Source organism: Procambarus clarkii, chromosome 33, assembly GCF_040958095.1.
Source record: "Procambarus clarkii isolate CNS0578487 chromosome 33, FALCON_Pclarkii_2.0, whole genome shotgun sequence".
NCBI classification, from domain to species: domain Eukaryota; kingdom Metazoa; phylum Arthropoda; class Malacostraca; order Decapoda; family Cambaridae; genus Procambarus; species Procambarus clarkii.
In genome coordinates this window covers 7,334,427-7,361,045 of record NC_091182.1, presented here as the reverse complement: position 1 = coordinate 7,361,045, position 26,619 = coordinate 7,334,427, and the positions used below count along the sequence as shown (strand labels likewise).

The 26,619-nt window shown below is 42.6% G+C and overlaps 1 protein-coding gene across 1 annotated transcript in view; it reads right to left on the bottom strand.

Annotated features, from left to right (window-relative positions):
* LOC138370711 (uncharacterized) overlaps positions 1 to 26,619 on the bottom strand; it is a 75,016-nt gene that overhangs the window by 23,784 nt on the left and 24,613 nt on the right. Inside the window, exons 2-3 of the mRNA XM_069335310.1 lie at positions 2,574 to 2,727; positions 1,442 to 1,527 (exon numbers count right to left, since the gene is read on the bottom strand). Of these exons, the coding sequence (XP_069191411.1) occupies positions 1,442 to 1,527; positions 2,574 to 2,727 (240 nt within the window). The remainder of the gene's footprint in view (positions 1 to 1,441; positions 1,528 to 2,573; positions 2,728 to 26,619) is intronic.

The following is a 26,619-nucleotide window of genomic DNA, read 5'->3' as shown; positions in this document are numbered from 1 at the left end:
TCACCACTAATGAGCCTGGCCTGAGGACGGGGATGCTGGAAACGAGCATTTGACCTTTGTCGAAAAAGAGAGGTTGGTTTAATACAGTTCAACCCATCCATGAATGGGTAAGTTCATCCAGACCTGAAATTTACCATTTGGAGGAGCTGCCCTTCCTAGGTACCTGCGTATGTATATATATAGATGGAGAAAGAGGCCCATAAAGGTTTATTACAAAGTCTGAAACCTTCACGTTTATAAACATCCTGCCACCCGGTTTCTCTCTCAAGAGATCTACCTTTCTCCCTGGGAACCCGAGTCAAAGGTAAAACTAGTGATCAGAGTAATCTGGAGAAAGGTTTGGAGGAGCTCTGGGGCAGTCAAGTGACTGCCCAGAATCTAATAGGAAAAGCTGCGAAGAAACTGGCCTCTCCAGTGACAACATTTTGTACGGGAACACACATCCAGTCTATAGAGGAAGGTTCTACCCAAGTTACTCATTCCGACAACTTCAGGAAGCATCCGAAAGGAAGTTAACACGCTCTAGTCTTATATGAAGGAAACCTTCGGTAAACATCCGGCCTGGAACTCGCTTCCTTCGGAGCCTCCTTTGTTAGCTTGGACAAAGGGAACATCCCCCAGTGACATTAGTAACGGCTTCATTCCCAGCAAAACCATAGACCCCTTGAGTAGTCTGGTGTCCCTGCTTTAAAACCTTTTATCCTGTGGTCATAGGAGCTCTGCCAATTATATAGTCTTCTCGCAATAATGAGGGACACTTAGCACTAACAACAAACCAGGTAAACTACGTTACGCAGTTCTGGAGACCCAGAAACCTTCACCTCTAACACTTCACAGGGCCTGCCACCTGACCACAATATCTGTTGATCTGTAGAATTGCTGCAACGTTCCAGAGCTACCAATACCTTGTGCAAGATGCGGATGATGGCCACGTAGCTGCCAAGTGGTCAACCTCCCGAAATTGTCCCCGACGTTATATTCAGCTTGTTAGGCTTTGCCCCGATACTTTCCCCTCATGCTATAACTTTCCTTTCGCAGGACAGTCTTCTAACCCCCAGCTGAAGCATCACCCTCTTGGGTAGTTTTTGTCTATAATTGATTGGACTGGTGGGAGAGAAGAGACTAACAGAAGGGTGGATGGAGAGGGGAGGCAAGAGGATTGAAATGTACCCAAAAATGTTAGATTAACATTAACCATGTTACACTACCTACCACTAAATGGTCAAATTACTGGCCAAAAGAATGGTTTACCACTTAAGTGATTGATGCACAAATTAAATTAGACTATACCTATTAGAAGATCACTGCTTCATGGTATAGTGAGTTAAATGATTAAAATTATTAAACCCTTCACGTATTGTACTTGTGGGAATATATACACTACATTATGACCACTGCGATTCGAGAGAAGTTTTTCCAAGTAACTTTAATCCCTCCTTACCTGCAGTGCCGTTGTACGAGACCAATTTCTTGGGTCTGGTTGACCATTCCTGCAGTGCCGTTGTACAGATGCACTCTCGTACATGTCTGAAATTACAAATTATATTAAAAACCTCAAAATAATAAAATGAACACATCTTCATGTAAAGTTTGAGAAATATCCCGCTAAACAATCGATCAGGTCAGACTTTGGTTGATCTAAAAAGCCGACTTACCACAATGGCGAAACCCAACCTCAGACTTGACTCATCCACAGGCCGTTCTCAACAACGGCCAAGTGGTCGTTAACCCGGGCAGCCAAACATGAACGTGAAGAGCGCTTCACACACAACTTGTCCTCAATCTATGCTCCTCCGTGCTCTGACCCACAACAGTTCATACATTTTAACACTAGATTCATTTAAAATAGCTTTTCATACGTGAACTATTATTATACATAGTTATTTATTACGCGAGGGAGACTGGTTTGAATACACTCGGGAGCTACAATGTCCAACAACTATCAGACCTATACACTATATAAATATACATTAATATTTACTTGTATTGGACAAAATATAGTGCTTAGTTACACAGGAGGTTAATGTTAATTATGGCGTCTCTGGTGTTGGCTGCAGCGTGCACGACATTGAGTCAGGATGGCTAGTTGCATTCACATAGGATGGTCGGAGAGGGGGGGGGGGTGAAGAGTGACACTTGCTAAATTAAAAGTCTTTGGTCCAAATTTCAAAGCCTGAAGTCTGATAATTCACAAGAAACACCTTGTAACTGCCAGAATTTAACTATAATAATTTGTAAACTTTTTCCACCTGCTTTTGGTCGAAGGTTCAATTTCACTATAAAGTTAACACTCACGCCGCTGTTATGGAACAGTTAATCACATAGCAGTCGTTTTAGAATTTAATTTTGTTTTAATAAGCTTCATGAAAAGTCTTGAGCAAGGTAAAATTGTCAACTAATAGACAAAGGTATATTACACTATCATATTTACTAACAAGTAAACCAGAGCTAATTGAATTATTTTAAATAAAGTTTTAATATTTTGTAGCCATGGTTAATTAGAAAATCAGCAAATATTGTTCTACCAACAGAAAACAACGTGATAAAATAACTAAACATCTAGAGTAACTTGCCTGTAAGCCTGGCGCAGGTAACCTGATCTACAGCACTGTTCAGGTGGCTAATTAGTAACACCAGTGAGGCGGGCGGTGAGCAGCACCTCTCCCCACGACGGCCCACGCCACACTGCCCACCGCGACTCCTGACTACCTTGGCCTGATGGGTCAACTACCTGTGACGTCATTCACCTCACCTCACATGAGGCCGCCTCACTTACAAATAATTCACAAGTAACAAGTCACTTCAACAATATTAATATAGTTTATTTCTATTCATGTGAAGTATGAGCAAGTGTGAGTATGTATTAAAAGCACATACTTCACTACTGGACATTAAACCCACTACCACACCCACCTAGTAGCATGGAGGCTCCATAACGCCTTCTATAACTGTTATGTTGGGGTCTAGGCCAGGGGCCAGGTACAGTAACCGGTTATGGTGTTCAGCCTCGTGTGTGTGTTGGGGTCTAGGCCAAGGGCCAGGTACAGTAACCGGTTATGGTGTTCAGCCTCGTGTGTGTGTGTGTGTGTGTACTCATCTAGTTGTTCTAGCGGGGGTTGAGCTCTGGCTCTTTGGTCCCGCCTCTCAACCGTCAATCAACAGGTGTACAGATTCCTGAGCCTATTGGGCTCTATCATATCTACACTTGAAACTGTGTATGGAGTCAGCCTCCACCACATCACTTCCTAATGCATTCCATTTGTCAACCACTCTGACACTAAAAAAGTTCTTTCTAATTTCTCTGTGGCTCATTTGGGCACTCAGTTTCCACCTGTGTCCCCTTGTGCGTGTTCCCCTTGTGTTAAATAGACTGTCTTTATCTACCCTATCAATTCCCTTCAGAATCTTGAATGTGGTGATCATTTCCCCCCTTACTCTTCTGTCTTCCAGCGAAGTGAGGTTTAATTCCCGTAGTCTCTCCTCGTAGCTCATACCTCTCAGCTCGGGTGCTAGTCTGGTGGCAAACCTTTGAACCTTTTCCAGTTTAGTCTTATCCTTGACTAGATATGGACTCCATGCTAGGGCTGCATACTCCAGGATTGGCCTGACATATGTGGTATACAAAGTTCTGAATGATTCTTTACACAAGTTTCTGAATGCCGTTCGCATGTTGGCCAGCCTGGCATATGCCGCTGATGTTATCCGCTTGATATGTGCTGCAGGAGACAGGTCTGGTGTGATATCAACCCCCAAGTCTTTTTCCTTCTCTGACTCCTGAAGAATTTCCTCTCCCAGATGATACCTTGTATCTGGCCTCCTGCTCCCTACACCTATCTTTATTACACTACATTTGGTTGGGTTAAACTCTAACAACCATTTATTCGACCATTCCTTCAGCTTGTTTAGGTCTTCTTGAAGCCTCAAACAGTCCTCTTCTGTTTTAATCCTTCTCATAATTTTAGCATCGTCCGCAAACATTGAGAGAAATGAATCGATACCCTCTGGGAGATCATTTACATATATCAGAAACAAGATAGGACCGAGTACAGAGCCCTGTGGGACTCCACTGGTGACTTCACGCCAAACGGAGGTCTCACCCCTCACCGAAACTCTCTGCTTCCTATTGCTTAGATACTCCCTTATCCACTGGAGCACCTTACCAGCTACACCTGCCTGTCTCTCCAGGTTATGTACCAGCCTCCTATGCGGTACTGTGTCAAAGTCTTTCCGACAATCCAAGAAAATGCAGTCCGCCCAGCCCTCTCTTTCTTACTTAATCTTTGTCACCTGATCGTAGAATTCTATCAAGCCTGTAAGGCAAGATTTACCCTCCCTGAACCCATGTTGGCGATTTGTCACGAAGTCCCTTCTCTCCAGATGTGTTACCAGGTTTTTTCTTACGATCTTCTGTGTGTACTCACCTAGTTGTACTCACCTAGTTGTGTTTGCGGGGGTTGAGCTCTGGCTCTTTGGTCCCGCCTCTCAACCGTCAATCAACAGGTGTACAGATTCATGAGCCTATCGGGCTCTGTCATATCTACACTTGAAACTGTGTATGGAGTCAGCCTCCACCACATCACTTCCTAATGCATTCCATTTGTCAACCACTCTGACACTAAAAAAGTTCTTTCTAATATCTCTGTGGCTCATTTGGGCACTCAGTTTCCACCTGTGTCCCCTTGTGCGTGTTCCCCTTGTGTTAAATAGACTGTCTTTATCTACCCTATCAATCCCCTTCAGAATCTTGAATGTGGTGATCATGTCCCCCCTAACTCTTCTGTCTTCCAGCGAAGTGAGGTTTAATTCCCGTAGTCTCTCCTCGTAGCTCATACCTCTCAGCTCGGGTACTAGTCTGGTGGCAAACCTTTGAACCTTTTCCAGTTTAGTCTTATCCTTGACTTGATATGGACTCCATGCTGGGGCTGCATACTCCAGGATTGGCCTGACATATGTGGTATACACAGTTCTGAATGATTCTTTACACAAGTTTCTGAATGCCGTTCGCAAGTTGGCCAGCCTGGCATATGCCGCTGATGTTATCCGCTTGATATGTGCTGCAGGAGACAGGTCTGGCGTGATATCAACCCCCAAGTCTTTTTCCTTCTCTGACTCCTGAAGAATTTCCTCTCCCAGATGATACCTTGTATCTGGCCTCCTGCTCCCTACACCTATCTTCATTACATTACATTTGGTTGGGTTAAACTCTAACAACCATTTCTTCGACCATTCCTTCAGCTTGTCTAGGTCTTCTTGAAGCCTCAAACAGTCCTCTTCTGTTTTAATCCTTCTCATAATTTTAGCATCGTCCGCAAACATTGAAAGAAATGAATCGATACCCTCCGGGAGATCATTTACATATATCAGAAACAAGATAGGACCGAGTACAGAGCCCTGTGGGACTCCACTGGTGACTTCACGCCAATCGGAGGTCTCACCCCTCACCGTAACTCTCTGCTTCCTATTGCTTAGATACTCCCTTATCCACTGGAGCACCTTACCAGCTACACCTGCCTGTCTCTCCAGCTTATGTACCAGCCTCTTATGCGGTACTGTGTCAAAGGCTTTCCGACAATCCAAGAAAATGCAGTCCGCCCAGCCCTCTCTTTCTTGCTTAATCTGTGTCACCTGATCGTAGAATTCTATCAAGCCTGTAAGGCAAGATTTACCCTCCCTGAATCCATGTTGGCGATTTGTCACGAAGTCCCTTCTCTCCAGATGTGTTACCAGGTTTTTTCTCACGATCTTCTCCATCACCTTGCATGGTATACAAGTCAAGGACACTGGCCTGTAGTTCAGTGCCTCTTGTCTGTCGCCCTTTTTGTATATTGGGTGTATATTGTGTATGTGTGTGTGTGTGTGTGTGTATGTGTATGTGTGTGTGTGTGTGTGTGTGTGTGTGTGTGTGTGTGTGTGTGTGTGTGTGTACTCACCTAGTTGTGTTTCCGGGGGTTGAGCTCTGGCTCTTTGGTCCCGCCTCTCAACCGTCAATCAACAGGTGTACAGGTTCCTGAGCCTATCGGGCTCTATCATATCTACACTTGAAACTGTGTATGGAGTCAGCCTCCACCACATAACTTCCTAATGCATTCCATTTGTCAACCACTCTGACACTAAAAAAGTTCTTTCTAATATCTCTGTGGCTCATTTGGGCACTCAGTTTCCACCTGTGTCCCCTAGTGCTTGTGCCCCTTGTGTTAAATAGCCTGTCTTTATCTACCCTATCAATTCCCTTCAGAATCTTGAATGTGGTGATCATGTCCCCCCTAACTCTTCTGTCTTCCAGCGAAGTGAGGTTTAATTCCCGTAGTCTCTCCTCGTAGCTCATACCTCTCTGCTCAGGTACTAGTCTGGTGGCAAACCTTTGAACCTTTTTCAGTTTAGTCTTATCCTTGACTAGATATAGACACCATGCTGGGGCTGCATACTCCAGGATTGGCCTGACATATGTGGTATACAAAGTTCTGAATGATTCATTACACAAGTTTCTGAATGCCGTTCGTATGTTGGCCAGCCTGGCATATGCCGCTGATGTTATCCTCTTGATATGTGCTGCAGGAGACAGGTCTGGCGTGATATCAACCCCCAAGTCTTTTTCTTTCTCTGACTCCTGAAGAATTTCCTCTCCCCGATGATACCTTGTATCTGGCCTCCTGCTCCCTACACCTATCTTCATTACATTACATTTGGTTGGGTTAAACTCTAACAACCATTTGTTCGACCATTACATCAGCTTGTCTATGTCTTCTTGAAGCCTTAATCAGTCCTCTTCTGTTTTAATCCTTCTCATAATTTTGGCATCGTCCGCAAACATTGAGAGAAATGAATCGATACCCACGGGAGATCATTTACATATATCAGAAACAAGATAGGACCGAGTACAGAGCCCTGTGGGACTCCACTGGTGACTTCACGCAAATCCGAGGTCTCACCCCTCACCGTAACTCTCTGCTTCGTATTGCATAGGTACTCCCTTATCCACTGGAGCACCTTACCAGCTACACCTGCCTGTCTCTCCAGCTTATGTACCAGCATCCTATGCGGTACTGTGTCAAAGGCTTTCCGATAATCAAAGAAAATGCAATCCGCCCAGCCCTCTCTTTCTTGCTGACTCTACGACACCTGGTCGTAGAATTCTATTAAGCCAGTCAGGCAAGATTTACCCTCCCTGTACCCATGTTGGCGATTTGTCACGAAGTCCCTTCTCTCCACATGTGTTACCAGGTTTTTTCTCACGATCTTCTCCATCACCTTGCATGGTATACAAGTCAAGGACACTGGTCTGTAGTTCAGTGCATCTTGCCTGTCGGCCTTTTTGTATATTGGGACCACATTTGCCGTCTTCCATATTTCTGGTAGGTCTCCCGTCTCCAGTGACTTACTATACACTATAGAGAGTGGCAAGCAAAGTGCCTCTGCACACTCTTTCAGTACCCATGGTGAGATCCCGTCTGGACCAACAGCCTTTCTAACATCCAGATCCAGCAGGTGTCTTGTGACCTCTCTCGTAATTTCGAACTCCTCCAAGGCCGCCTGGTTTACCTCCCTTTCTCCTAGCACAGTGACCTCACCTTGTTCTATTGTGAAGACTTCCGGGAACCTCTTGTTGAGTTCTTCACACACCTCTTTGTCGTTCTCTGTATACCTTTCCTCGCTTGTTCTAAGTTTCAATACTTGTTCTTTCACTGTTGTTTTCCTTCTGATGTGACTGTGGAGTAGCTTTGGTTCGGTCTTGGCTTTGTTTGCTATATCATTTTCAAAACTTTTCTCTGCTTCTCTTCTCACCTTGGCGTAATCATTTCTGGTTCTCTGGTATCTCTCTCAGCTTTCTGGTGTTCTGTTATTCCGGAAGTTCCTCCACGCCCTTTTGTTCAGTTTCTTCGCTTCCATACATGCCCTATTATACCATGGATTCTTCTGTTGCTTCTCGGACTTTTCCCTTTGGGCCGGGATGAACCTGTTTACTGCCTCCTGACACTTTTGGGTAACATAGTCCATCATACCCTGTACAGACTTATCTCTGAGGTCTGTGTCCCAAGGTATTTCCCTTAGGAAACTTCTCATCTGTTCATAATTCCCCTTTCAGTATGCCAGCCTTTTGATTCCTAGTTCTTTTTTGGGGGAGAAAATTCCTAGCTCTACCAGGTACTCAAAGTTCAATACACTGTGGTCACTCATTCCCAAGGGTGCTTCCATCTTAACTTCCCTTATATCCCACTCATTTAGGGTAAATATTAAATCAAGCATTGCTGGTTCATTTTCTCCTCTTATTCTCGTTGGTTCCTTGATGTGCTGGCTTAGAAAGTTTCTTGTTGCCACGTCCAGCAGCTTAGCTCTCCATGTTTCTGGTCCTCCATGCGGGTCTCTGTTCTCCCAATCTATCTTCCCATGGTTGAAGTCTCTCATAATTAGTAGTCCAGATCTGCTCTTTCTATTATGTTAACGGTGGCCATGTTGTTTCTATCATATTCCTGTCTGGGTCTTCTGTCATTTGGTGGTGGATTATATATGACTACGACTATAATTTTTTCCCCTCCATTTGTTATGGTACCTGCTATGTAGCCACTGAAACCTTCACAGCCCTGAATAACCATCTCCTCAAAATCCCAGCCTTTTCTTACCAGCAGAGCTACACCACCACCACCACCTCTTCGTTCCCTCTCTTTCCTCATAACATAATAGTCCTGTGGGAACACTGCGTTTGTTATCGTTTTCGTTAGCTTCGTTTCTGTGAGGGCTATTATGTCTGGGTTTTCCTCTAGTACCCATTCTCCATGCTCATTTGCTTTATTTGTAATTCCATCTATGTTAGTGTACATTGCTTTGAGGCTCACTTTCTTCTGTCCCTTCTCAAATCGCCTGCTTGGTGAGTGTTCTGCTGGTAGGGGGAAGCTGTTCCATGGGTGTGAGGACCTGTGAGATGGATAACAGGGTCTCAGAGGATACTGGGATTAGGGGCGGGGGATCCAGTGAAGGGTGAGGGACAGGGAGGGTATGGGGTGAAAGGGGAGGGAGGAGAGGAAGGAAAGGGGGGGGGGGAGGGAGGTGAAAGGGTAGAAGGGTGGCGATTGGGTGTGAGGGGAGGGAGATTTGGCTGAACATTTGAGTGGGGGCAGGGATGGTTTGGGGCAGGGGGGTTTTCTTTGCAGAGGAGGGTGGTGGGGTTGTCCTCCCCTCTGGTGTTACTGGGTAGCTGGTTGTGGGTTTCCCCCTCGCCTCTGGGGGTGTTGTGTTGGGAGCTGTGATTTCCTGGTTTTCCCCTCTCGCCCTGCGTCTCTTCCTTGCTTCTGCCGCCACTGCTCTCACCTCCCTCGTCATGTCTCTCTGGAGGAATACATGAGTGTGTGTGTGTGTTTGTGTTTGTAAATAATCCAGAGTCATGTTGTGCCTGTGTTGTAGGAAACAGATATCCCATAGGCCAGATATCCTTCTGGCAGAGGTGACAAGATATCCCCCTAGGCCAGATATCCCTCTGGCAATACGCCAGGAATAAACTTCTCACTGCAACAAATATCCTGAAAAGTGCAACATTTTCTCTAATTTCCCGTCAGACCGCTAATGGCACTTTGTCAAGGAAATGTGTCTCTTTATGTCATCCTCTTAACTCTCTTCCTGCCTCTCTGCGGACACATGCGGACACATACACATACACACACACACACACATACGAGGCTTGGAGGGGTCCTCGCGGCTGAGTAGACAGCGCTTTGGTGGTCGTAATTCTTATGTCCTGCGTTCGATTCCCGGTGGAGGCGGTAAAAAATGGGCAGAGTTTCATTCACTCTGATGCCTCTGTTCACCTAGTAGTAAATAGATATGTGGGAGTTTGAGAGCTGCTACAGGTTGCTTCCCGGGGACGTGTGTGTGTGTTAGAGGTGAATATATGTAGTAGATATAATAGAGGAAAGCATTAATTGATTAGAAAGGCGGGGACCAAGAGCTAAGAGCTCGATTCTGCAGATACAAATAGTAAATACACACTTATATGTGAGCACATATGAGCGCGGACATACTTACGTGTTTAATATTTGTGCCTGCAGGTTCGAGCTATTAGCTCTTGGGCCCCGCCTTTCTAACACTGGACACACTGTGGACACACTCGCGTGCTGACACCGTCAACCTTTTCTTCCCGATCATTTGGGCTGGACAGTTGAGCGACGGTCTCGCTTCATGCAGGTCGGCGTTCAATCCCCCGACAGTCCCCAAGTGGCTTGAGTAGTCCCCCTTCCCTTCTTCTCAGTTATCAGTATATCCTCCGTCCCTTCTCCTCACATAAATCATCAAATTCTCCTTAAACATTAATTTTCTCCATTTTGGAATGCTTAACTATTGTCAATTTGTAGGTAATTATTATATAAACAATTGCTTCAGAGCTCCAAGAGTTTGGTGTTGGAAGAGAATAAGAAAATTTACGAAATATTTTTGCGAATCATTTGCTTTGGAAACTCTCTACCTAATCACCTAATCGACATTTCAATTCCCATCCAATCGTCGCCACTACACATTTCCAATTCAATCCACCCGATAGATTCACGTCACGGAATAACTACGCACTCGCTAAACGACCGCTAATTGCTGTGATTCGACACATTACATTCCTCTAATGGCTGTCTGGCTATCGGCACGCGGACATCGACTTCGGATTTACGGCCATAAGAGCCGCTTCAGGTGATCAAATCCCACACAAAACAAATCAACAAATCTCCCTTTCTGTTTGTTAAAACCGTATATATGTACAATTAGTTTAAGTGAGGCCGTGAGAGACACGTTAGATTAAGGTTTGGTAGGTCTCAAAATCTCAGTCAATGCGATTTCTATCCGGCCGAAAAAGGTGGTACTTCTCCCAACCCGTTCTCGCAAATTCGTAAAGTCAATATTGACTTATTAACTACGTGCATAGGTGATATACTAAACATAATAGATACCCTTGAAAAGATTCATAGAAAACACCGACCTTACCTAACCTTGTTAGTATCTTAAGATAAGCATCTTATTGCTTCGTAATTACAATTATTACTTAACCTATACCTATTATAGGTTAGGTAATAATTATAATTATGAAGCAATAAGATGCTTATCTTAACATACTAAGTAGGTTAGGTAAGGTCGGTGTTTTCTATGAATCTTTTTAAGGGTATCTATTATGTTAAGTATGTCACCTATGCATATATTTAATAAGTCAATATTGACTTATTAAATTTGCGAGAACGGGTTGACTTCTCCAGCAGGATAGCAGGCACTGTAGACGGTACACCCGTTGCCAGAGCCGGATACAATCAACCCCTAGCACCTCTCTATTACTTTATGGTACATACCCGCTCAACCTAATCCCACGCCGCGCTGACCAAAACCCAAATCCATTCCAGCAATATAGTTATTAATAGCGTTAACGCGGTTGTCTCTGCTAGTTGCAATGTTGAGCGCAATGGCACCCCACAGGTGTGAGAATGTGTTGTTTTCTGTGCTCGGAGATGAGTCAACTGTGATCGGAGCTCAGTCAACTGTGCTCGGAGATGAGTCAACTGTGCTCGGAGCTCAGTCAACTGTGCTCGGAGATGAGTCAACTGTGCTCGGAGCTCAGTCAACTGTGCTCGGAGATGAGTCAACTGTGCTCGGAGATGAGTCAACTGTGCTCGGAGCTCAGTCAACTGTGCTCGGAGATGAGTCAACTGTGCTCGGAGATGAGTCAACTGTGCTCGGAGATGAGTCAACTGTGCTCGGAGATGAGTCAACTGTGCACGGAGATCAGTTAATGGTGCTCGGAGATCAGTCAATTGTGCTCGGAGGTCAGTCAACTGTGCTTGGAGGTCAGTCAACTGTGCTCGGAGATCAGTTAATGGTGCTCGGAGATCAGTCAACTGTACTCGGAGATCAGTTAATGGTGCTCGGAGCTCAGTCAACTGTGCTCGGAGCTCAATCACTGTGCTCGGAACTCAGTAAACTAATGTCAACATTTGGGGGTTTGCAATGCTTGTTTTTAAATTATTTAGGGCGATATTTTACGAAAATCTATTAATTGTATGTAGACTAATTGCTGGAGGAGTGAGAGGTCTCGATAGACTCGTCTGATAGACTCGTCCTTGAAGATGACGAGTCATACTTGAGTCCATCCTCCTGTTTTTGGTAGTACTTACAGTAACGACGAGGACCATAGTACATATAACGACGTACAAGGAAATTAGAAAGTAGAAATCTAGAATATTGAGTTGGACAAGCCAGAAAACTATTTTTTTCCTTGTGTTGCTTTGAAGAACTAAACTAACCTAACCTTCCTAGGGTTAATACACGATATCTGAGGCCTAACATAGTACATATGTGTACTATACTAGGTCTAGGGGATATTTTAGTTTGGGTTTTAGCTTCATGTATTTTAAAAGAATTCTTTACTAGTCAGTATACTACTATCTAAAAGCTTAGTATGTACAAATTCTGACTATTGGCGATCGTCGCAATAGGTACTATATAAACAGGAGGATGGGTTACATATTTATATACATGTCGTACCTATTAGCCAGAGTTGCCTAGCAGGCTGTATTTTCGTGAAATATAAAAAATTTCCAACTAAATTTTCTTAAGAAATTATAAAATTGTCATTGTATTATATATAATTGAAATTTTATGTTAAGAGTCAAAACTAACATAAATTTTATGAAATCTAACCTAATCTATCCTAACTTAACACAAACTAATATAACTAAGTCAGTAATTTATGTTCTTAGTGCAATAGAGTAGTATTGCTAGAAAATAACCAACCTAGAAAGAAAAAATCTGAAAAAACAGAATTATTCGGCCTGTTATGCACAATGGACCTTGCATACTAGTCCAAAAAGTGCCGTTCTCGCTATCAGGCACGACATCTGTATATATATATATATATATATATATATATATATATATATATATATATATATATATATATATATATATATATATATATATATATATATATATATATATATATATATATATATATATATATATATATATATATATATATATATATATATATATATATATATATACGTATATATACATATATATATATATATATAGTACATATAACTATATAGTACATATAACGACGTACAAGGAAATTAGAAAGTAGAAATCTAGACTATTGAGTTGGACAAACCAGAAAACTATTTTTTTTCCTTGTGTTGCTTTGACGAACTAAACTGGTTCGTCAGATTCTCTTAAACTTACCAGATTCTCCAACATGTGTTTGGCTGACGGCATCCCTGAGGACATCAGGCCTGTCTTTTATGGAGCAGCACTCTGTGCTCTAAAGAAGAAGGATAGGGGTATCAGGCCCATTGCCGTTGGCAACGCCCTCCGACGCCTTGTAGCTAAGGCTGCAGTGAGATCTATCAGCCAGGAAGCAGCCAACTTGCTGAAACCTCATCAGCTCGGGTTTGGGATCCCCCTAGGTTGTGAAGCTGCAGCACATGCAGCACGGGCTTACATTGTTGATCTCCCGGACCAGAAGGCACTAGTAAAGCTTGACTTCAAAAATGCCTTCAATCAAGTCAGACGAGACGCTGCCCTCAGGGCTGTACACAACCATTTCCGGCCCCTTTACCCATTCATCCGATCGTGCTACAGTGGGGACTCTAAGCTTCTTTTTGGGGAGCATGAAATAAACTCCTGTGAAGGTGTCCAACAAGGTGACCCCTTAGCCCCCCTCCTTTTCTGCCTAGCTATCAAAGAGGTCACTGATAGTCTGACAAGCGAGCTAAACATCTGGTACCTGGATGATGGCACTCTAGCTGGAACTCCGGAAACCATTTTGGAGGATATAAGGAAAATCCAGGAGCAGGGAGCAGCCTTAGGCCTCATTCTCAATGCATCCAAATGTGAAATAATCTCCCGCAACCCAGACATCACTGCGTAAATACAAAATGTTCTTCCAGACATTCTCGTTGTCGAGCCACCGGACTGCACTCTCCTGGGTGCCCCCATTGGCCCACAAGCAATCGAGGAGGTCCTGGTTGCAAAAATCACTGACCAAAAGAGAATGCTGGACAGGATTAACAAGATTGATGCCCATGATGCTCTCTTTCTCCTTACAAGATGCCTGTCTCTCCCTAAGTTGACCTACTTTCTGAAATGTTCTCCATCCTACAGCAGCCCTAACATAAATGTGTATGACACCCTTCTGAGGTCCATGCTGGTGAAAGTCCTGAACCTGCCATTGGACGGCTCTCAGTGGGAGCAAGCAACCCTTTCTGTAAGACTCGGCGGCCTTGGTGTCCGCACAGCCTCCCAAATTGCTCTACCAGCCTTTCTTTCCTCCTCCCATGCATCGCACGACCTCGTCAGAGATGTTTTACCTGCAGCCCTGAGAGATTCAGCAGGAATACACGATCCTGCTTTCACTGAATGTTCAAATCAGTGGGATGTTCTTGCAGCCCCAGCAACCATTATAGAGCCAACAAAACAACACAAACAGTCCGGCTGGGACCACCCTCTAGTGGAAAAAGTAGCTGATGCCATGCTCAGCGTCGCAACATCAGACAAGGAGAAAGCCCGCCTCAGAGCAGTGCGTGCCCCCCATGCAGGAGACTTCCTCCTGGCAGTACCCATGTCAGCAATGGGCACGCGCCTAGATCCAGAATCCCTTCGTGTAGCAGTGGCCCTCCGCCTTGGTGCCCCAATTCACACTGAATACAAGTGTATTTGCAACAGGGTGGAAGCAGACCAATACGGACTGCATGGGTTGCATTGCGGAAGCACAAAGGGCTGGCATGCAAGACACAACGAGGTAAATGACATCATCAAGAGAAGCCTCGTCTCAGCTGGGTGCCCAGCGGAGAGAAAACCTCGCATCCTAGGGGTCCAAAACCCGGATTTCCCCGCACTTCGCCCTGATGGCATCACCATATACTCATGGAAGGAGGGTAGACAGTTCGTGTGGGACTACACATGTGTATCCACCCTGGCTGACACCTATGTACACTTCGGAGCTGCTCAAGCAGGTGGGGCGGCCAACCACAGGGAAACAGCAAAATCACTCAAGTACAGGCGACTGGAAGGTCAATACCTCTTTGTTCCCATAGCGTCTGAGACGCATGGCCCCTGGGGCAAGGGTGCCCTGGGATTTCTCAAGGAATTGGGTTCCAAGCTCATTGACGTCACCAGAGACCTAAGGGCTTCCAGTTTTTGGTTTCAGCGTCTCAGTGTGGCGATCCAGAGGGGAAATGCTTGCTGCGTCCTCGGTTCCTGTCCAGAAGCGGAGCTTCAAGAGATCCATAACCTTTAGGCATTTGTCTTGTATGTTTTGTAACCTTTAAATACACAATAAAGGAAAAAAAAAAAATATATATATATATATATATATATATATATATATATATATATATATATATATACGTATATATATATATATGTCGTACCTAGTAGCCAGAACGCACTTGTCAGCCTACTATGCAAGGCCCGATTTGCCTAATAAGCCAAGTTTTCATGAATTATTTGTTTTTCGACTACCTAACCTACCTAACCTAAGCTAACCTAACATTTTCGGCTACCTAACCTATCCTAACCTATAAAGATAGGTTAGGTTAGGTTAGGTTGCGTTGGTTAGGTTCGGTCATATATCTACGTTAATTTTAACACCAATAAAAAAAATTGACCTCATGCATAATGAAATGGGTAGCTTTATTATTTCATAAGAAAAAAATTAGAGAAAATATGTTAATTCAGGACAACTTGGCTTATTAGGCAAATCTGGTATATATATATATATATATATATATATATATATATATATATATATATATATATATATATATATATATATATATATATATATATAGGTATATATATATATATATATATATATATATATATATATATATATATATATATATATATATATATATATATATATATACGTATATATATATATATATATATATATATATATATATATATATATATATATACGTATATATATATATATATATTTATATATATACGTATATATATATATATATATATATATATATATATATATATATATATGTATATATATATATATATATATATATATATATATATATATATATATATACATATATATATATATATATATATATATATATATATATATATATGTGTATATATATGTATATATATATATATATATATATATATATATATATATATATATATATATATATATATATATATATACATATATATATATATATATATATATACATATATATATATATATATATATATATATATATATATATATATATATATATATATATATATATATATATATATACATATATATATATATATATATATATATATATTATATATATATATATATATATATATATATATATATATATATATATATATATATATACATATATATATATATATATATATTGGTGTATACTGGCAGCAGGTTTTCTTTCAAACATGTTTCATTGAATATGACCGCATATTCTGTATTTATTATTTTCTGGTTTAGGGCTTCTATCCCTCTAACTATTTTCTTAGCATCAGGGCTTAATTGAAATAGGAGTTCTCCAAAACTCATTTTCGTACTTTTAAGGTGAAGAAATGAAGTGATTTACTATAGAGTGTATTACACTTATTTGTATAATTTGCACGACGTTTCGAACCTCCATGGTTCATTCTCAAGTGAACAGATCTTACAATACTAGTTGATTTTATACCCGCATTAGGTCAGGTGATAATACAATGAAGGTGAAAACATGGGGGGATACATAAGGGATAAACATAGGGGCTGCAGAAGGCTTATTGGTCCATACGAGGCATCTCCTATCTAAACACAAAGATTAATCCAGTGTAATTGGCCTGTTATGTTGGACATTGTCTTCTGTGTTGGCATCGATATGTTCTTGTCTTGTCCTTACTCTCATGGTGGGTAGAGTAAATAGTTCCGTGATTTGGGTGTTCATGGTAGGTCGCTCTATTCTTATGTGAATTGCCTCAAGAATTTGTAATCTTCTTGAATCTTGGGTTTTGTCTATTATGCAAGTATTCTTGTTCAACATTTCTCTTGTTAGAGTAATGTCATGGGTTTGTCTCATGTGATTCCTAGGGGCACCAGATTGAAGATGGCATGTCAAACGCCTCGTCAGCTTGGTCGACGTCATACCTATGTACTTACATTGAAGGTTACATCCTTCGTGGGGGCAAGTGTACATGTATACAACGCTTGACTGCTGTAGAGGGTTCTCCGTCGGCTTCGGGCTGTTTTTGATAAGGAGTTCGGAAGTCTTCTTGGTTTTGTAGAATATTATCAGGTTTATGTTTTGGTTAGGAGTAGTGCTTTTTACTCCTTTACGGATTATTTCTTTCATTATTCTTTCCTCTTTTATATGTTCACTGTGCATGGTTGATTTGTAATATAATTTTATTGGGGGTGTTGTGGTTTCTGTTCTAGGTTCTGAATTATACCAACGGTCCAAGTGTCTTCTTCTAGCAGCGTTTATTTCCGCGTTGCTATATCCGTTGTTCACCAATACCTGAGTTACTCTTTCAAACTCTCTACTCACGTTGCTCCATTCAGAGCAGTGGGTAAGCGCTCGACGAATATAAGCATTGAGAACACTGGCTTTGTATCTTTGGGGGCACTCACTTCTACCGTTCAGGCATAATCCTATGTTGGTGGGCTTGGTATATACGTTGGTGCTTAAAGAGGTTCCTGTTTTTGTTATTAGTACATCCAAGAATGGCAGACTGTTATTTTCACTATTTTCAACACCCCCAATAAAAATTATATTACAAATCAACCATGCACAGTGAACATATAAAAGAGGAAAGAATAATGAAAGAAATAATCCGTAAAGGAGTAAAAAGCACTACTCCTAACCAAAACATAAACCTGATAATATTCTACAAAACCAAGAAGACTTCCGAACTCCTGATCAAAAACATCCCGAAGCCGACGGAGAACCCTCTACAGCAGTCAAGCGTTGTATACATGTACACTTGCCCCCACGAAGGATGTAACCTTCAATGTAAGTACATAGGTATGACGTCGACCAAGCTGACGAGGCGTTTGACATGCCATCTTCAATCTGGTGCCCCTAGGAATCACATGAGACAAACCCATGACATTACTCTAACAAGAGAAATGTTGAACAAGAATACTTGCATAATAGACAAAACCCAAGATTCAAGAAGATTACAAATTCTTGAGGCAATTCACATAAGAATAGAGCGACCTACCATGAACACCCAAATCACGGAACTATTTACTCTACCCACCATGAGAGTAAGGACAAGACAAGAACATATCGATGCCAACACAGAAGACAATGTCCAACATAACAGGCCAATTACACTGGATTAATCTTTGTGTTTAGATAGGAGATGCCTCGTATGGGCCAATAAGCCTTCTGCAGCCCCTATGTTTATCCCTTATGTATCCCCCCATGTTTTCACCTTCATTGTATTATCACCTGACCTAATGCGGGTATAAAATCAACTAGTATTGTAAGATCTGTTCACTTGAGAATGAACCATGGAGGTTCGAAACGTCGTGCAAATTATACAAATAAGTGTAATACACTCTATAGTAAATCACTTCTTTTCTTCACCTTAAAAGTACGAAAATGAGTTTTGGAGAACTCCTATTTCAATTAAGCCCTGATGCTAAGAAAATAGTTAGAGGGATAGAAGCCCTAAACCAGAAAATAATAAATACAGAATATGCGGTCATATTCAATGAAACATATATATATATATATATATATATATATATATATATATATATATATATATATATATATATATATATATATATATATATATATATATATATATATATATACGTATATATATATATATATATATATATATATATATATATATATATATATATATATATATATATATATACATATATATATATATATATATGTGTGTATATATGTGTATATATATGTATATATATATATATATATATATATATATATATATATATATATATATATATATATATATATATATATATATATATATATATATATATATACACAATATATATGCTATATACACAAATATGTGTATATAGAGCACACAAGGCCCTCTAGTCAAACGAAGCAGGTCTGGCTTTAATTCACTCGCTTTCAGTGCTTATATTATATTTTCCCCTTCCACTCCTTTCCCACATCACGTCCCTTCCTTATTCTCCTTTTCCAAAATCTTTCCCACTCACTGAAAGCTTTTAATTTCTTCCTCTCTCTCATGTTCATCTCTCATATTTACTCCCTCTGGTTCCATTCCATGTCTCCCATAGTACCTCATCCCACCAACTAACCCCTCTCCCACTTGAGTGAAACAGGGCGCCGCCATATGCCTGATTGCTCAAAAAATGCTAAACCGAATAGGTAAACTCAACACACAACAAACACAGCAGGAAGACAAAACCAATCAAGGCAGCCAAGTAGCGGAGGGCACAGAAACCCGACTCTCCCTTCGCTGTTTGCAGTAAGGTTTCCAGCAGTTGCCAAGTAAGCAGTTGAGAAGACGCCGAGGGCCCCTTGGGAGCCACAACCCTATACACAACTCCAACCTCAGGGTCCCCAGAGGCTACAACCCAATGTTGGCCAATAACCGTCCTAGAGCGGGCGTCTGGTGATATAAAAGAAAGGGGTAACTTCTTGAGAATATATTATGAGGGGCTCTTTATATATTCTGTATATAATGAGAAGGGGGACTCTTTATATATTCTGTATATATAAAGTGGGTATCCCTGTACTATAAGGTATATTTGTGGACTTTTAGTATACATGTTATGAGGAATTTTGGCTTTTCCAGTGAAGTTTTGAAGGAGACTTTAGTGGAACTTCGGTTCCAGGTACGAAAATTCTAGGAAATGGCATTAGTTTGCTATATATATAGTCCTGGAACGCCCTTGTTCCAGCTGTGTCTATATATATGACTAGTTATACTTACCTAGCTATGGCTGCGGGATCTGAGTATCAGCTACTGGGCCCCGCCTCTCAACATTCCATTTGTGCAGAGGTTGCAGAAAGCTTTGAACTCTCACAAGTACCCTGAAGCTGCAACTATTTTCACCCAGTTTCTATGACAACCGTGTCAATTTGCGTTACATCACGCTGTAAAAATTCATTAGGTATTTTGTATGTGGTGATCATGTAACTTTTCCTATGAAGACTGGGACTAATCCAGTGATATACCTCCAGAGTTCCTCTACTTCAGTGTTTTACGAGAAATGGATAATTCAATGTTGATACTGAGTACATAACCAGATTTATGTGGTGTGCGGCTTCTTGTACAGATTCCTGAAGGCCATTCGCATGTGGAACGATCTTGTCTATGCAGCTGACGAGACTTGATTGGTGTTGGAGGTGGACAGGTCTTGTTTGTGCTCTTCCGTCTCAAACGGCGCTGTTTGGGTGCTTATTCAGTTTTCTTGATCAAATGCGGGAAATGACTAACTCATAACATGTTCACTTCTCATCAGAGTGACTGTTCCACGTATTGTATTTAAAACCCTCAAACAACATCAGCATATTTTATGAACATACATCGAAATACAGCCGTTTATTCAGATCTTATTATATTCTAGCATATCTTCAACCTTTCTCCAAGTATTCTATCTTCTACATCTTTCTCTCTCTCTCTCTCTTTCTCTTTCTTTCTCCATCTTTCTCGCCGCTCTCATTCACCTGTCATCAATTATTCCAACCATCGTTCTCTCTTTTTTTTGCTTTTCCTGCTCAGGGTTTCCCTCCGTTCTCTTAATTGCCACCCTGTCCCTCTTCCCCCCCCCTCTCCCTCTCTCTCTTTCTCTCTCTCTCTCTCTCTCTCCCGCCATTGCTGTGTCTTCAACGCGCCATCTACAGGCATCTCGAAAATTTTTTTATGAAGCATTTAACACCACTTTATCGTCTATTATCTATCATTTACCGGTCATTTTCATATTTTCTTCGCTGTTCTTAAACCCGCAATTTCCCTCTTGGGAGCCGAGATGGGCGGGTCGGCCTAGGTGGAGAGAGGAATGGAGGTTCTGCTAGATGGAGGAAGGGCTAGCGAGATGGAGAGAGAGAGGGAGGTAGAGTGCTAGGGAATGGGTTATACACTTGAGTGTGTAGTGTGAGGGCAGGAAGACTCTCCAACACAGGTTAGACTTGAGTGGTTTGTGTGTGTATTATTAACTCTGTATAATGCATTCCCTCTACTTAGTCTTATAGGCAATCCCTCAAGAATTATAGGTGACTCAGCTGATTATAATTTGCAAGATTCCACTGCACGAACGCAGTAATTTCGGTGTTTTCAACATATATTTGCAAAATTATTGCACTATTTCTTTTCAACTTAACCCAAAATTTTGATCAACTCAGCATATAAAACATTTAAATCAATAACTAAAGACAAATTGATGTTTCGTAAAGCTCCATCAATAAACCAAAGCTCACCTTATCAAAATAAACAGCACTCATTTGATGGCAAGATCTGCATTAATGCAGAGTATCTAAGCCTAAGAAAAAAAGCTGCAGTTCCTGCATTCAGAAACACCGATATCAAGCCAATCAAAGTGTCTTGTCTTCGTTTCTAGAATGTCACATTTGCAACTTAATTTCCCCCTGTGCAACATGCACTCTCCGCGTGCCTGTTGCTTTGCAATAGCCTTTGCAACACCTCTAGATTATGCTAGATTGGGGCTCAACGATCTGAAAGTTTTTTGATATAAAAACATCTCTGAGTTCAGTTGAGTTGGACAGGCTGAGTTGCTAGCTGTTTCCTAATCGACGGTAGTGTTGATGTGGTGGAGATGCTGCATCTCTGCTTCTGTCTTCATCTCATCTGTATAAATTGGATGCTGAGGCTTGCCAGTGAGAGGGGGGGGGGGGGCAGGTGGGTTCAAGTTACCGCGGTAGATAATCTTCGCCTATCTCTATCGATCCGAATATTGGTAAACCTTCGTCAGATTTTCGTCTTCCATTTTGGGGTGAGGGGGAAGAGAGAGGAAGGAGGAGGGGGGAAAGTGAGGGGAAGAGGGGGGTGGGGGGAACTACGATAGGAATTAGTTTACAATATATGGCGATAATGGCATGCCACGCGCACACACGCACACGCACACACACACACACACACACACACACACACACACACACACACACACACACACACACACACACACACACACACACACACACACGTCAAGGAAAGGAAGTCAGTGGGGAATTGAAGGACCTAAGGGAAACTATATGTAAGCTGCAGATAGAACTAAGTGCAGCACAAGAGATAAAAAGCCTAAAACCAGGAGATGTAGCAATGGCAGGGACCCCTACAATTGGCCCAATCTTTGCTGATATGCTCAAGAGCCCAGGAGCAATGTCCACAGTCAAGGAAGTTGTAATGAAAGCAGTAACCTCACAGGAGGCAGCTAGATGCACAAGCCAGCTAATGGAAAGGAAAAGAGCTGTAGTAGTGGTAGGTGTCAAGGAACAAGAGGGCTCCACAAGGGAGGAAACGAGGACTAAAGACAAAGCTGCAGTGGCAGGGATATTAAAGGAGACAGGAATGGAAGGGGCTGAACGAGACATAGAACAGTTTTTCCGGATTGGCCAGTACAACAGAGACAAAAAGAGATTGATCAAGGTAGTATTCAAGAGCGAGGACATCAAAGAGGACATCCTAGTAAGGAAGAGCAAACTGAGGCATGCAAGGAACTACAAAGAGGTATATGTTCAGAGGGACATGACCAGAGACGAGATAGTAAGGGCATCAGATGTAAGGAAAAGGCGCAAGGAGAGGGAAGAGAGCCAGGGAACCTCAGCATCCAACCCAGCAATCCCAGAGGGGAGTGGGGAACCCCAATCCAGCAACCCAGGAACCCCAGGGGGGAATGCAACACCCCAGCCCACCACCCAATCGGGCCCTCCCTACCCCCCAGCACAAACCCTACCTTGCCCCTGCATAATGCCCATCATGAAACCCAAATCCTCCCCCTCCCCTTACCCCAAGTAGCCCCTGCTTTCCCAGCCCCTGGTCTTCTCCCTGCCCCAAGCAGGCCTAAGCAAGACCAAAGCCCTCTATCCCCCACTCCACCTCCCTCCAAACCCCTGTCAACTACACCGCAGGAGGGCGTGCCCTCTCCCCAAGCAATCCCTGCTCCCTCACCCCCAGGACTTTTTCCTGCCCCAAGCAGGCCTGAGGAAGACCTAAGCCCTCCAACCCCCACTCCACCTCCCCCTGAACCCCTGGCAACTACCTCACAGGAGGATGAGCCTACCCAAGTAGCAATGACCATAGAACAACCTCCTACACTTGTAGGGAGCTTGGGTGAAATTGGATATAAGAAAGTGAGCTTCAAGGTAATGTACTCAAACATTGATGGGATTACCAATAAAGCAAGTGAACTGGCAGAAAGAGTGCAAGAAGAAAACCCTGATGTAATAGGACTAACGGAAACAAAATTGTCAGGAGTCATAACAGATGCTGTGTTTCCAAAGGACTACTATATAGTAAGGAAAGAGAGGGAAGGGAGAGGAGGTGGAGGAGTGGCCCTACTGATAAGGAAGGAATGGAGTTTTGATGAGATGGAAATTCCGGGCTGTGACGGATTCAGAGATTACATAACAGGAACTATAACAATGGGTGGACCTAAGATAATAGTGGCAGTCATTTATAACCCTCCCCTAAATGACAGAAGACCTAGACAGGAGTTTGATAGGAACAACATGGCAACCATTAATATAATAGAGAGAGCAGCTTCAGTTGTCTGCAGGAATGGCTCAAGACTCTTAATCATGGGTGATTTCAACCATGGAAAGATAGACTGGGAGAATGGGGACCCACATGGTGGTGCAGATACGTGGCGAGCTAAACTCTTGGAAGTGGCAACAAGGAATTTTCTGAGCCAGCATGTCAAGGAACCCACAAGAGTGAGAGGCAATGATGAACCAGCTAGACTCGACTTGATATTCACCCTGAATGAGTCAGAAATAAGGGAAGTCAAAGTTGAAGCCTCTATAGGAATGAGTGACCACAGTGTACTGACCTTTGAGTACTTGGTGGAGGTAGGGATAACCTATCCAAGGATGGGAGTGGAGGGGAAAAGACTGAATTACTGAAGAGGAAAATATGACGAGATGAGGAACTTCCTCAGGGGAATACCATGGGAAACAGAACTTAGAGACAAGAATGTGCAGGTCATGATGGATTTTGTCACCCAAAAGTGCCAGGAAACTGCAAACAGGTTTATCCCCGTCCAAAGGAGAAAAACAACAGAAAAACCCATGGTTCAACCAGGAATGTAAGGTAGCAAAACAACTGAGTAAAAGAACATGGAGAAACTACAGAAATAACAGAACACCAGAAAGCAGGGAGAGATACCAGAGGGCCAGAAATGAGTACATCAGAGTGAGGAGGGAAGCAGAGAGACAGTTTGAAAATGACATCGCGAGTAAAGCCAAGACCCAACCAAAGCTGCTCCACAGCCACATCAGGAGGAAAACAGCAGTGAAGGAACAAGTGATGAAGCTGCAGAAAGGGGAGAACAGATACACAGAGAATGACAAGGAGGTGTGTGAAGAACTCAACAAGAGATTCCAGGTCTTCACAATAGAACAAGGAGAAGCCCCTGCACTAAATGAGGAGGCGGCAAACCAAGCAACCTTGGAGGAATTTGACCTCATCAGTGATGAGGTCAAAAGGTGTCTGCTGGAGCTGGATGTGACAAAGGCTGTTGGGCCTGATAGAATCTCACCATGGATACTAAAGGAAGGTGCAGAAGCACTAAGTGTGCCACTCTCTATGGTGTATAACAGGTCACTGGAAACAGGAGACTTACCAGAAAGTTGGAAGACAGCTAACGTGGTCCCAATATACAAAAAGGGTGACAGGCATGAGGCACTAAATTACAGGCCAGTTTCCTTAACTTGTATACCATGTAAGGTGCTGGAGAAGATCGTGAGGAAAAGGCTCGTAGAGCATCTGGAGGGAAATAACTTTGTAACGCACCACCAACATGGGTTCAGAGATGGTAAATCGTGCCTCACAGGTTTAATAGAATTTTATGACCAGGCAACGAAAATTAGGCAGGAAAGAGAAGGGTGGGCCAACTGCATTTTCCTGGATTGCCAAAAAGCCTTTGACACAGTACCCCATAAAAGGCTGTTAAAAAAGTTGGAGCAACAGGCAGGAGTAAAAGGGAAGGTGCTCCAGTGGATAAGGGAGTACTTAAGCAACAAGAAACAGCGAGTAACGGTGAGGGGGGAGACATCAGAGTGGCGAGATGTCACCAGCGGAGTCCCACAGGGCTCAGTACTTGGACCCATCCTGTTTCTAATATATGTGAACGATCTTCCAGAGGGTATAGACTCATTCCTCTCGATGTTTGCTGATGATGCAAAAATTATGAGAAGAATCAAGACGGATGAAGATAGACAGAGACTACAGGATGACCTGGATAAACTGCAGGAAAGGTCTAGAAAATGGCTGCTAAAGTTCAACTCGGGAAAGTGTAAGGTGATGAAATTAGGCGAAGGGAGCAGGAGGCTGAACACAAGGTATCATCTGGGAGGGGAAATCCTGCAAGAGTCAAATAGAGAGAAGGATCTGGGGGTTGATATCACACCGAACCTGTCCCCAGAGGCCCACATCAAAAGAATATCATCAGCGGCATATGCTAGACTGGACAACATAAGAACTGCCTTCAGAAACTTGTGTAAGGAACCTTTCAGAACCCTGTATACCACTTATGTAAGACCAATCCTGGAGTATGCAGCTCCAGCCTGGAGTCCATACCTAGTTAAACACAAGACAAAGTTGGAGAAGATTCAGCGGTATGCCACCAGGCTCGTCCCGGAACTGAGAGGATTGAGCTACGAGGAAAGGCTAAAGGAGCTGAACCTCACATCCCTGGAAAACAGAAGAATAAGGGGAGACATGATAACCACCTACAAAATTCTCAGGGGAATTGACAGGGTGGACAAAGACAAACTCTTCAGCACGGGTGGGACACGAACAAGGGAACACAAGTGGAAACTTAGTACCCAGATGAGCCACAGAGACGTTAGAAAGAATTTTTTCAGTGTCAGAGTAGTTAATAAATGGAATGCACTAGGAAGTGATGTGGTGGAGTCTGACTCCATACACAGTTCCAAATGTAGATATGATAGAGCCCAGTAGGCTCAGGAATCTGTACACCAGTTGATTGACAGTTGAGAGGCGGGACCAAAGAGCTAAAGCTCAACCCCCGCAAGCACAATTAGGTGAGTACACACACACTCACACACACACACACACACACACACACACACACACACACACACACACACACACACACACACACACACACACACACACACTCACACACACACACACTGTGTGTGTGTGTGTGTGTGGCCTCCAGGGGGGCCTCGTACCCTGGTGGATAGCGCGCAGGATTCGTAATTCTGTGGCGCGGGTTCGATTCCCGCACGAGGCAGAAACAAATGGGCAAAGTTTCTTTCACCCTGAATGCCCCTGTTACCTAGCAGTAAATAGGTACCTGGGAGTTAGTCAGCTGTCACGGGATGCTTCCTGGGGTGTGTGTGTGTGGTGTGGAAAAAAAACACACACACACACACACACACACACACACACACACACACACAC